The sequence below is a fragment of the Triticum dicoccoides genome, chromosome 6B (assembly GCF_002162155.2).
Source record: "Triticum dicoccoides isolate Atlit2015 ecotype Zavitan chromosome 6B, WEW_v2.0, whole genome shotgun sequence".
Classification (NCBI taxonomy): Eukaryota; Viridiplantae; Streptophyta; class Magnoliopsida; order Poales; family Poaceae; genus Triticum; species Triticum dicoccoides.
The window spans coordinates 153,855,513-153,867,923 of record NC_041391.1 but is presented as its reverse complement, the minus strand read 5'-3'; the positions used below and the strand labels follow the sequence as shown (position 1 = coordinate 153,867,923).

General features: G+C 44.2%; 1 protein-coding gene across 1 annotated transcript; it reads left to right on the top strand.

Annotated features, from left to right (window-relative positions):
- Positions 1-2,569: 2,569 nt before the first annotated feature.
- On the top strand, positions 2,570-11,212 carry LOC119322264 (L-arabinokinase-like). Its single transcript, XM_037595754.1, has 29 exons — positions 2,570-2,847; positions 2,935-3,111; positions 3,213-3,296; positions 3,433-3,509; positions 4,158-4,224; positions 4,511-4,568; positions 4,665-4,732; positions 4,816-4,878; positions 5,044-5,097; positions 5,183-5,285; positions 5,374-5,483; positions 5,598-5,717; positions 6,014-6,070; positions 6,239-6,408; positions 6,507-6,666; positions 6,873-6,956; positions 7,451-7,570; positions 7,918-8,048; positions 8,128-8,209; positions 8,491-8,578; positions 8,751-8,794; positions 8,904-8,999; positions 9,098-9,174; positions 9,263-9,472; positions 9,567-9,732; positions 10,128-10,199; positions 10,311-10,517; positions 10,806-10,906; positions 11,050-11,212. Exons 1-29 carry the CDS (start codon positions 2,734-2,736, stop codon positions 11,150-11,152), a joined length of 3,063 nt encoding a protein of 1,020 aa, XP_037451651.1. The 5' UTR covers positions 2,570-2,733; the 3' UTR covers positions 11,153-11,212.
- The last annotated feature ends 1,199 nt before the right edge of the window (positions 11,213-12,411 follow it).

The window sequence follows — 12,411 nt, the reverse complement described above, 5'->3', positions numbered from 1 at the left end:
CTACACATATTTTCTATAAATCTTGTTTTAGATCTTGGAACTTGATTTTTGTGGTTAACGAAGATTTGACGGATTAGGTAATTTAGCCTATGTGAAGAAAAAAAGAACGCGGTGTCTTATTTGTTTGTATTTTAATAATATATATACTACAATAGACAGACGAGTCAAGTGTGGTGACGATTTCCCCCGCTAGAGCCAAGGGATGGTCTCTTTCTTCATACATCGCCACCCTTGAAGTTATCTTGGTCCAAAGAAGTCATGACGCGACATGTTTGTCTTTTGACCAAGCGATTCAGAGCAAGGAGAAAGAGGAACAAGATGAAAGGCGCCTAGCCCGCCCATTTATACTCAAGGCGAAGGCGGTGATCTTATAGCCCGTTCGGAGCCTCTCCAGTCTCCTTAGAGCAACTTTAGCAGACCCCGCATCCGTCCGGCACGTAAAACATGTTTGTAGTTCATGAAAAAACGCCTTTGCGGGCCGACACGCACGACTGCGGATGCAGACCCCGCAAAGCCGACCCGTAAAAAAACATATTCGCGGAATATGTTTTTTTACGGGTCGGCTTTGCGGGGTCTGATCTGGCGCAGCTTCTCCCGGCCCGGAAAACCTAAATTTGCACTTTGATTTGATCCAACATAATGCATTTCTTTGCTTTTTCAACAATATTGGATACATAAAACATCACCAAATCTTTGCTAGAATAGTAAGACCAAAGAAAACAAGAACCACAAGTATGCATTTTAGAAGATTTCCAACTTTCATAACTGCTCCCACTAGTTGAAGCAAAATCTTCTCCATGCACTCATTGTTGATCTGCGGATTCTTGATTTTGCATTCTTCATTCTTCATTTTTGGTTCGGTAGAAGTAGACGTTGCTTCCACTCTAGTTGCACATGCAGCCATATCATTGTTTTCTATTCTACTAAGGAGTGCATCAACATCTATTAACTTTCTTTCTATCAATAAATCAATGTATTGGCCTTCCCAAAACCAAAATGAGCATTCATCTTCCTAGAGAAAAGAATGACCATGTTCGGAATGAGGATCTGCAATTGAACCAAAGAATGAGCTATCAAAACGAGCTACACCAAGTGTACGTACCCCGTCGTTTTCGCATTTGAAGAACACCCATCCGGGGTGCTTCAGCGTGGCCGAAGTAAGCCGCAACACTGTCTGCATGCAGTCATCGCACTGTATGAGTGGCAACGGCGAGCCACACATCCGTTGCGCTAGCGCCGAGCCCGGTGGACGGCCGGACGAATCCATGGCCGCAAATCATCGGTGGCGCCGGGAGGGCGAACCCGTCCCTGCATGCGGCGATGCGCCCTTGCCTGGGCTGCGGGAGAGGCTCCCCGACCACTCCATCGCCTGGGGCAGCAACCGGCGGTCGGAAAAATCCAAATCCGGCGGCCACGCGATGAAGTGCCGCAGATCTGCAAATCCGGTGACCCGCCGACACAGGGGAGGAGGGAGGGGGCCTCGTGCGCGTGGTGGCCTTCCGGCGTGCTCCTGCCGGCTGCTTCCGTCGAAATCTTGGGCGGCGGCGCGAGGGGGGAGAGGAGAGGTGGTTGGTGGGAGAAAGCGCGGGATGAAATGTCCCACCACCAACCGCTTCCGCTAATATGCAGGGCACCGCAGCCGCGAGGGGGAAACCTGCGTTTTCCCGGGTTGGGGTCGGGATTTTGCCGTGCCCCCTAAATTTTTTTGCGGGCCGGACCGAGATGCGGGGTCTGATCGGACTAGTTTTTCCGCCCCGACCCGCATTTTGACGGTTATTTTACGGGTCGGGGCGGGATACGGGGTCTGCTAGAGTTGCTCTTACTCTGCTCCGCATGACGAGCTCGGTTTGAGCCGCTCCCAGCAATTGTGCTGGCGCTCCCTCCGCTCTGGAAGCTGCAGTTGTGGAGCGGAGAGGATCCGAACAGGGCCTTAATTAACGGAGTCTCGGCCCTGCCTGAATCCACAAGTATTTGGGTGGTAATGGGAGGGATTTTCGATTTTCTTTCTTTCAGGATCGACGAATACACAAGTGTCCGTTGGGTGATAATGGGAAAAAAATTATATGAGACCAGGTCTCATATAAATCAGGTGAGACCCGCCTTGATGGATGACATGTGGCATTCACAAATCACAAAGTATCTAATCTCTCCCTCCCTGATTTCAGGTGGGGGTGGGATGGATGCTTTGTGATTTGCGAATGCCACGTGTCATCCATCAGGATGGGTCTCACCTGCTAATCCGTGAGACCTGGTCTCATAGAATTTTTTTTCCGTGATAATGGGAGGGTATGCGGGAATCATTGCTGCAGATAAACCCCTATCCTATCCTACTCTACCCCTCTCTCCCTCCACGTCACTCTCATCATGGCTCAAATCAAAACTGAGATTGACTCCACAGTCGAGCGTTGCGTGCCCGTGAGTCCGTGACACGGACGAGTCCGTCACCCAGCACAGCAGATCGCCGGAAGAGGATAAGCGATAGCGGCACAACAAACCGGGCACTAAAAGAGGGCCGGCCGCGGGACTCGGATAGAACCAAACGTCCACGCCCCGGACTCTCGCTCACTCCCCGTCCCGCGGGAGGAGGATGAGATAGCCCCACGACTTACTATAAGAAGGCCCGATCAGCCGACCCAGTCCTCCCAGCAGTAGACGCCAACACAGTGACACCAGCGCAGTCACCGCCCGGAGCAGAGCAGGAAGGAGAGGGAGGGTGCGGCCGCGGCGCGGAGGATGGTGGCCCGGGGAAGCGGCGCCGAGGAGGCGCCGCCGCCGGCGCAGCAGCGCCTCGTCTTCGCCTACTACATCACCGGCCACGGCTTCGGCCACGCCACCCGCGCCCTCGAGGTCCGCCTCTGTTTCCTCTCGGTTGGGGGTGACCGATGACGCGCGCGTCCTCCCCTGACCTCGGATTTTTATGATTAAATCGCGCAGGTGGTGAGGCACCTGATCAGCGCGGGGCACGACGTGCACGTGGTCACCGCCGCGCCGGAGTTCGTCTTCACCACTGAGATCGACTCCCCCAGCCTCCACATCCGCAGGGTCCTGCTCGACTGCGGCGCCGTGCAGGCCGACGCGCTCACCGTCGACCGGCTCGCCTCCCTCGAGAAGGTCCCGATCCCAACCCCACCTATCGTGTCGTTTCTCTTTATTACTATCCCCGCCTCGCCTTGCGGCTGACTGACTGATCGTACGGTGGCCGCGGAATGCAGTACCATCAGACGGCCGTGGTGCCCCGCGAGGCGATACTCAGGACTGAAGTGGAGTGGCTCCACTCAATCAAGGCCGACTTAGTGGTACTTAAATATTTTGTTCCTCTTCTGGCGACTCCTGCCAGTTGATTTCTACTGTTATATGATATCTGAAATCTCCATGAACCCTTGGCATGCAGCATCTGAATTCAGAATTATGTTGTCTGTTGACCATGGGCAGGTTTCGGATGTCGTCCCGGTGGCGTGTAGGGCAGCTGCAGATGCTGGCATTCGCTCCGTGTGTGTCACGAATTTCAGGTGAGTTGTTCCTCTGTTTGCTTCGTTCTAAGTGTTGTAAATACCATGAGGCTGTACAAACGGCCGAGCCAGTTGTCATGTAATAGGTTGTACCCTGAGTATTTTAGGGAATCAGTGTTTACTTACTTGCTGTAGTCATCAACTCAACTAATTTATGCCTATTTTCTGCTGCTAACATCTTGATGGCATGGCACATAAATACTGATGTATTTTTTGTAACTTCTTTATGGTCTGTGCATAAATTGTTGTCTGCTATATTTAAGCCACAAAATTCTGCAGCTCTGTGTAATGCTAACAATACCATATAGTTATAAAAAAACAATACCTTATAATTCAATTAGCCCCTCCGTTCACAAATATAAGTTGTTTTAACTTTTTTCTGAATCGGATGTATATAGACACGTTTTAGTATGTTTGTTCACTCATTTCAGTTGGTATGTAGTCCATATTGAAGTACTCCCTTCATCCCAAAAATTTAGTACAAAGTTGAGTCACTTATTTTGGGATGGAGGGGGTATTTGTTAACGGAGGGAGTGGCTTTTATCTGGAACTGACAGGCAGTATGCAACTAATTGTTTTTATATTTTTCATAGTCATCTTATTTTGGTTTCCATACAGAAATGCCCTGATCTTATCTCCAATTTGCAGTTGGGACTTCATTTATGCAGAGTACGTTGTAGCAGCTGGAAATCATCATCGCTCAATTGTGTGGCAGGTGCCCTGCTTGCAGACTTAGTTCCTTATTGTAGCACTTGCTGGCATGCTAAATTCAAGTTTAAAAGTTTTCTACCTTTAGGATAAATCTTGTATATATGCTGGTTTGTCATTAAATGCAGTGTTAATTAGTTGGCTGGCACTAAGTTCTAAAAGCATCCTCCTTCCAGAGCTGAAATCGACATCTGTATTTTTCCTTAATATTGGCCATTCATAGTGTACATATGCAAGCTGCGATTTATTACGTTTGTTTAATAACCATGTACACCTGTTGACAATAACTGTAGATAGCAGAGGATTACTCACATTGTGAGTTCTTACTACGACTCCCTGGATACTGCCCTAGTATGTCCCCCCGACTGAGTGATGATATTTCCAAAGATCTTAAATATTGGCTTGCACTTCTCATGAATAACAAGTGACTGATTTTATCTTCTACAGTGCCTGCTTTCCGTGATGTTATTGATGTGCCTCTTGTGGTGAGAAGATTACACAAATCTCGATCCGAGGTCTGTATGATTCTGCTTGAGAATGTTACTCTATAAACTAATCCATATTATTTGTGTCTAACTTCTACAATTTCATATATCAGGTGAGAAAGGAACTAGGGATTGCAGAGGATGTTAAGGTGGTCATTTTCAACTTTGGAGGACAGGTGGGCCATTAACTAAGCAGGACTTTTTTCTAATACGTGGATGCTTTACTTCATTTTAATAAACTAACTGATGGCAGCTAATCACACATCTGTTAAATTTTGATCTTTGTTTTTTATACTAGTTCAATATTAATGTCATTATGATGATACTACTCTATTCTCCAGCCGGCAGGATGGAAATTGAAGAAAGAGTGGTTGCCTGATGGTTGGCTTTGTTTGGTACCGTTTGTTTGACGACAATTTATTTACTTCCTTTCAGTGTCTTGCCAACCTTTCTGACTAAAATTATGCTATTTTCTGACAGGTATGTGGTGCATCTGATACTCAAGAGCTTCCTCCAAATTATGTCAAGCTCGCAAAGGATGCGTACACACCTGATTTAATGGCAGCATCTGACTGCATGCTTGGTAAACACAATGTTATACACATCGGTGTTATTTTCTCTGTTTTTCCTTTTCTTGCCCGACACATGACAATTGTGGCTCTCGCATGTAGGGAAAATTGGATATGGTACCGTGAGTGAGGCTTTGGCGTACAAGCTGCCATTTGTATTTGTTCGTAGAGATTATTTCAATGAAGAGCCTTTTCTGCGGAATATGCTTGAGGTTAAAACATCTCTGAGCATCACCTTACATAAATGGTATTTCAGGCTATATAAGACTGTCATTCAAGTAATATGACACGCTGTCTTGTATTCTCTTTTGTCCCTTAAAAAACAGCATTATCAATGTGGCATTGAGATGATACGGAGGGATTTACTTACTGGACATTGGAAACCTTATCTGCTACGTGCTTTAACACTTAAACCCTGCTATGATCGTCCAATAAATGGTGGCGAGGTAATCTACTTTCCGCTCCCAGGTGCAATATTTGTGAATGTTATTTGCAAACTCAATTAGAAATCATGTTGATGATTACATTTCCACAGAACAACCAGGGACAGTTTGGTTTTAAATATAAGAAGCATTTAAATAGCTTGCAGAATCAGTTCTTCCAAAAAATCAGGAGGCAGCAACTTAATATCCCGTTTCCTGTTTTCCTTAGAACAAGATATAACATTTATGCAGTCCAGTCCACTTATTAGATTGCATTGCAAACCCTTTTATGCATTCTAAGCTTTTGTTTCTTCATTCAGGTGGCTGCACATATCCTCCAGGATACTGCTGTCGGGAAGAAGTATATTTCCGGCAAGGTGAGTGACTGTACATATAATAATGCCGACTATGATCATTGAGCTTATTTCACCTTCTATTGTACCTTGATTTTTTCTGCTTTGGAAATTTTAAACTATAAACTTTTGTTAACAAATTTCACATCTTTTGCCCTTATTTAATAAACTTGTTTGATTGTACAATCATAGTTGAGCGGGGCAAGACGATTACGTGATGCCATAGTGCTAGGATACCAACTACAGAGGGCTCCGGGGAGAGATGTAGGAATTCCTGAATGGTATTCTCTCTCCGAGAAAGAAATCGGTGTTCGCCCAGCAGTAGCACCCGCGTCTCGTCGGATTAATGGAAGTGCAGAATCGTAAGTTCACATTTCCTTTCTTTTTCCTTCATATCATTTGCCGATTCTCCAAGAGTGTATGCTGTTATGTTCCCATTCTATATCTTACTTTTTGTCAGATCTTTTGAGGACTTCGAGATTCTCCATGGAGACATGCAAGGATTAACCGATACTATGGCTTTCCTGACAAGTTTATCTGGGCTTGTTGGAAACGATCCGAGGATCCCTGAGAAGCAATCCCGAGAAAGGACTGCTGCTTCTGTACTCTTTGACTTGCAGGTATGCAGTTCAGCCTTTTCCAGTCCCTCAATAGTGAATTATGTAACCTGTCCCAGGTTCTGCTTCTTTTCCCTATACTAGACTAGATAACGCAAAAGTTACAACCATGTCTGATGACGCGCCCTTCATTTTCTTGATACTTGAGGAAAATATTTTGTCAAATGAGATTCGTATGCAGTGTTAATTAGTGATTTGTTCTGTTGCAGGAGGATATATATGTTGCAAGAGCACCTGGACGATTGGACGTCATGGGTGGCATTGCAGATTATTCAGGAAGTCTTGTACTGCAGGTAATTCTGAAAATAGTTTTGTTCTTGTGCTATGCTTGCATGTCAATTTTATGAAAATAGTAAACTCAATTTTCAGTATTTACAGATTCTTCCATTATGTGTTTACTTTGCTTTTAGTTTGTTTCTCCTCCTATGTCTCGCGTCATCATAGGGTTTATCCTGGACTCCTGTGTGCATTGTGACATGATGTGCTTACATGTACTATCTCCAAATGCACACGCCTGACATAGTGATTGATTTCTTTATTAGATGGTGATTAGTTTAGTGGGTTGTCAGTAATATAGGTGTTTGGAACATTTTGAGGCTCTGTCCTTCTCCTCCAGAATGAATGGGTTATAGCAGGGATTGATTATCTATCTTGATATTTATCAGCATTCTACTTTTCTTTACAAATACCACCTTAGGGAATTGGTCCATTCAGTTTACTTCAGTAAAATGGAAGGGTGTTAGTTTTTTGGCATATCTAATTGACGTTGTGGTTGTCCAATTACCAGATGCCCATTCGAGAGGCCTGTCATGTTGCTATTCAGAGAAGTGATCCTATCAAGCAGAAGCTATGGAAGCATACTCAGGCTAGGCAGCTAGCAAATGGAGCAGTGCCGATTTTGCAAATTGTATGTATAATTAAATCTCCAAGCTTCTTTATCTTCGTATCTTGCACACAGTCATGGGTTCATACAGGTTTTCTTTTTCACCTCTCATTTCTTGCATTGCCCGCTGGATAACTAAAAAATGTACTCCCTCCATCCGGAATTACTTGTTGCTCAAATGGATGCATCTAGCATTGTGCTAGATACATCCATTTGAGCGACAAGTAATTCCGTACGGAGGTAGTAGCATGTTAAGTTCCATTTTCTCGTTCTTCTGACATTCTCTTTCACAGAGAGCAACCAGCCAGAGTAGATGCGACATGTTAAATTGAATGTGTAGTCTCATTTTGGACAACTGGATGTTTGTGCAGGTATCATTTGGCTCTGAATTGAGTAACCGCGCACCAACATTTGATATGGACCTGTCTGATTTTATGGATGGTGACAAACCAATATCATATGAGAAGGCCAAAGAATATTTCTCCCAGGACCCATCTCAAAAGTAAGAAAAATGCTTATCTTTCCTCTCTAAGTGATAACATGGCATGTGTGTTCTTATTGACAGAACTGTTCTATCTCAGATGGGCTGCCTATGTTGCTGGAACAGTTCTTGTGTTGATGACTGAACTAGGTGTTCAATTCACAGACAGCATGAGCATTTTGGTGGGTATTGAGCCTTTCTACTAAGTTTCATCAAAACTCTTGTCACGGTTTAAAATATGTAACAGCTCATCTATTTCCCTCCTTGCTCAAATTGGGGAGGTGTGCTTTAAGAATTCATCAGCAAAGGACGTTGTGTGTTAAATGTTAATTAGCCATCAGATATCTTGTTTCACATTTATTTCCAAACAGTACTTTAATTGATTGAATTTTCTTCTGTCATACGTAATTGTAAATGGACTGCTTGTATGGCCACCTTTTGATATTCTTGTTTGGATGATCAGGTTTCTTCTTCTGTTCCTGAAGGCAAAGGTGTCTCATCTTCTGCATCAGTGGAGGTTGCTACAATGTCTGCTATTGCCGCAGTCTATGGTTAGTACATTGATTACAGCGATACATGTTGCTTGTAGAAAAATCTTATAGAATGATTCTTATTTTAGTTCACATTATTTGAACTCCCTACTTTGTCTGCAGCTACTGGTGCACATTCAACTTAACTGAACATGCTAAATGGCATTAACCCATGTGTTTTCCTTTGCTGTAGGTTTAAATATTGCTCCAAGGGATCTTGCTATACTCTGTCAAAAGGTACGGTATTTATAAAGATAAAGTTACCCCTTGACGGGTTCAAACTGTGTTGCAATCATCACTTCATCTTCTGTTCAAGTTATTCATCCATTGGTAAACAATTATGCAGGTTGAGAATCACATTGTTGGAGCTCCTTGTGGTGTAATGGACCAAATGACATCTGCTTGCGGAGAAGCCAACAAACTTCTGGCTATGGTTTGCCAGGTTAGTGAGGGTTATCATGTTCCAATAGCTGGTTGATACAATCATTCATCCAGTCCAGCTCTCTGATCTTTGTATTTATTTTGTCAACTTCCGTGCAGCCTGCTGAAGTGAAAGAATTGGTCAGCATTCCAACTCATATACGATTTTGGGGTCTCGACTCTGGGATACGACATAGGTAGATCTTGTCCTGATTGTGCCTAGTGTACTCCTGAGCTGCTTTCAGCACTGAACTGAAGCTAATTGCACTCTTTTGTGTTGTGTAGTGTTGGTGGGACTGATTATGGATCTGTGAGGGTAGGCACATATATGGGACGCAAGATGATTAAGTGTGCTGCATCTGACCTAATTTCTCAATCCTTTCCGTCTACTCCTACGCAATCGTGCGACGCTTCTGAAGAATATGAAAAATATGGTGTGGATCTTCTGAAATCTGAAGCTTCACTGCAGTATTTATGCAACCTACCACCTCATAGGTCTGCTTTACGTTACTAAAATTGGCGAAGACTTGTGATTCTGCATTGCGTTTTCCTTGTTGTGTAGATTCACATGCTAATTCTTCTACTACAGATATGAAGCTGCCTATGCAAGAGATATACCTGAGTTTATTACTGGGGATGAATTTATGGAGAAATATGGAGATCACAACGATGCAGTAACAGTTATTGACCCAAAAAGATCTTACAGTGTGAAGGCTCCTACTAGACATCCCATATACGAGAACTTCCGTGTTGAGGTTTACTATCTTAAACCGTATTGCCAATTCTTCCGCATAATGGTTGTTGATGATGACAACTTACAGGGTTTTTTCTTTTTCGTTTTCTTTCCATTTTCATGTGTTTACTAATTTTATACTCCCTCCGTCTCATATTAGCTGTCGCTGAAATTGACGTATCTAGTAGACAACTACTAATATGAGACAGAGGAAGTATATCTTACCAATTATTTTAGAGCTCTGAGCTCAAAAGCATTTAAAAAGCATGTTTTCCCATACAAGCTGCACACAGAGAGGCATTTGGTTTTATCTTAAGCTAGATAGCGTCAAAAAAAGCTTAGATAAAACCTGTGATTATATGCTCTCGCAAACAGCTTTAAGATTTTCTTTTTAAAAATATATCATCTGCTATGTAGGCCTTCAAAGCATTGTTAACAGCAGCCAAAACAGATGAGCAACTTTCAGCCCTTGGAGAACTTATGTATCAGGTAAATTTCATGCGTTCTGACACTTGGTTATCAATCCATGTGCTTCTGTATTATTTCAAATTCAGAAATTGTGGCATACTGTTGACCCTCTTGTTTTCTCCTTGATGGCAGTGCCATTACAGCTACAATGCTTGCGGGCTTGGTTCTGATGGGACTGATAGGCTGGTGAATCTAGTACAAGAAATCCAGCACAGGAAGACCACCTCGCAACATGAAGGCCCGAGTCTATTTGGTGCAAAGATCACTGGTGGAGGTTCTGGTGGTTCAGTTTGTGTTATTGGGAAAAATAGCCTGAAAAGTAGTGAAGAGATTTTCGAGGTAATTGTCCATGTACTCCCTCCGTTCGGAATTACTTGTCACAAAAATGGATGTATCTACAACTAAAATACATCTAGATACATTCATTTCTTGGACGAGTAATTCCGAACAGAGGGAGTATTTTTTTTGTATTAGTGAACACCCTGAATTCTCTATTACAACCACACTAACTCTCCTCTGATTTCTGATCCCAAAAGATAGATAAATCTTGAATCCTTCCCCAAAGGATAATCACAATTCACCATTGTATCTGTGAATACTAACTCAATACTTGTTGGACCCTTTCAGATCCAGAAAAGATACAAAGCAGCCACCGGTTACCTACCAATTGTCTTCGAGGGTTCGTCTCCCGGTGCTGGCAAATTCGGATACCTGAAGATCCGATGGCGGTCGGCATAACAACCGCCTGACTTCCAACATTTGTCAAGACAAGACATATCGAACAACATGGCACTTCATTCCACCAGTAGATTAGACATAGTAGTGTAGTAGTGGTATACAATAATGTCAACAATCTGGTGCAAACTTGCAGAGCAAGTGCCGCTGTTGAATCTGTAAAGGATGCTTCTGATCAAATCCAATTTGTCACTAGGCAAATTAGATACGAACGTGTGATTGGTCCTGGAACTTTGTAGGTTGTTCTGCCCATGGCTACGCGCAGATATTGCCGAATAAAGATGCCAAAATTGCAAGCATGTATTGGTTTAGCATATACTCCCTCCGTCCGGAAATACAAAGAGGATATATCTAGGTGTATTTTAGTTTTAGATACATTCCATTTTGTTCATTTTGATGACAAGTATTTTCGGACGGAGGGAGTACGTATACTTGAAGAAGATTGTCGAATTTGCCACACCACGCCTGGTTGCGTAATGCGTCTGATCCGAAGGCAGAATCTGACTGACTGTCATCTTTGGTCACAGATTGGTTGCATGTTAGCACAAGAGTGCATTTGGTCACAGATTGTTGAATGCTAGTACTCTCTGGATCAGCCAGCCATTTGTGATAGCCACGGGCTGTCTACCGACTTCGACTATTCCGAGGCAGCCATCAAGGGCCACCTCCCCGGGCTCCTTGCAGTTGCGGTGACAATAGCTTGGTTCTCAAGCACACCATCAGTCATCAGATGGTTTACCGGCAAGAGCAGCAAGGGGGCTCTGTTTCAGCTGGCAAGTTGGCGACCCGGGAGAGATCTGAACATGAAGAGGTGGTAATAGGCTGATCATGAACAGTGTTGAGCGAGTGATCTGCCGACCTGGAACGATCACCCAGCAGAGCCCCGATGTAAGAAGTTGCTGTTTGCGGAAATTGACGGCGAGGGTGCCTGGCAGAAGATGCCGCCGTTTCTGTTTCAGAAATGCGACATTTTGGACATGGACATGGACGACGTGTTTTCGAACACGCAAACGCAACTTTGACCGTCGCTGCTTTTCGTATGAATATGCAACTTCCAGGCACAGCAACCTCGTCTATTTCTGTATGTCGGCAGTGTCTATCTATCCATGCATCGCCGTCGATTTCTGCTCCGGCGATCTGGCAAAGATGTTCCGAACAACCTTCCGATTGGATATCCCTTTCGGAGGACAAAAGTTTTCGATTGAATTTCTCTTTCGCTGGGTCCAAACTGACCCAGAAACTTCATCAAGGAGAAAGAGCGAGCAGGCCCACTCTGCTCCTGTGCAGATGCACTGTTTGTTGTTGTGCCTTTGGGGGCTGAGGCTGTGGCTGGGCCATGTGTTTTGATTGGCCCTGGGCCAGCCTACCCATGCACTGTCCATCTCAAGAAAACCTTCCAAACCACCAACTAGAGCCTGCTGCCAGGCTTTAAATCAGACTATGTGTAGTTTTTTTAAAATAATTAGAGCACGAGATAAGGAGGAAGATAATGCCATGC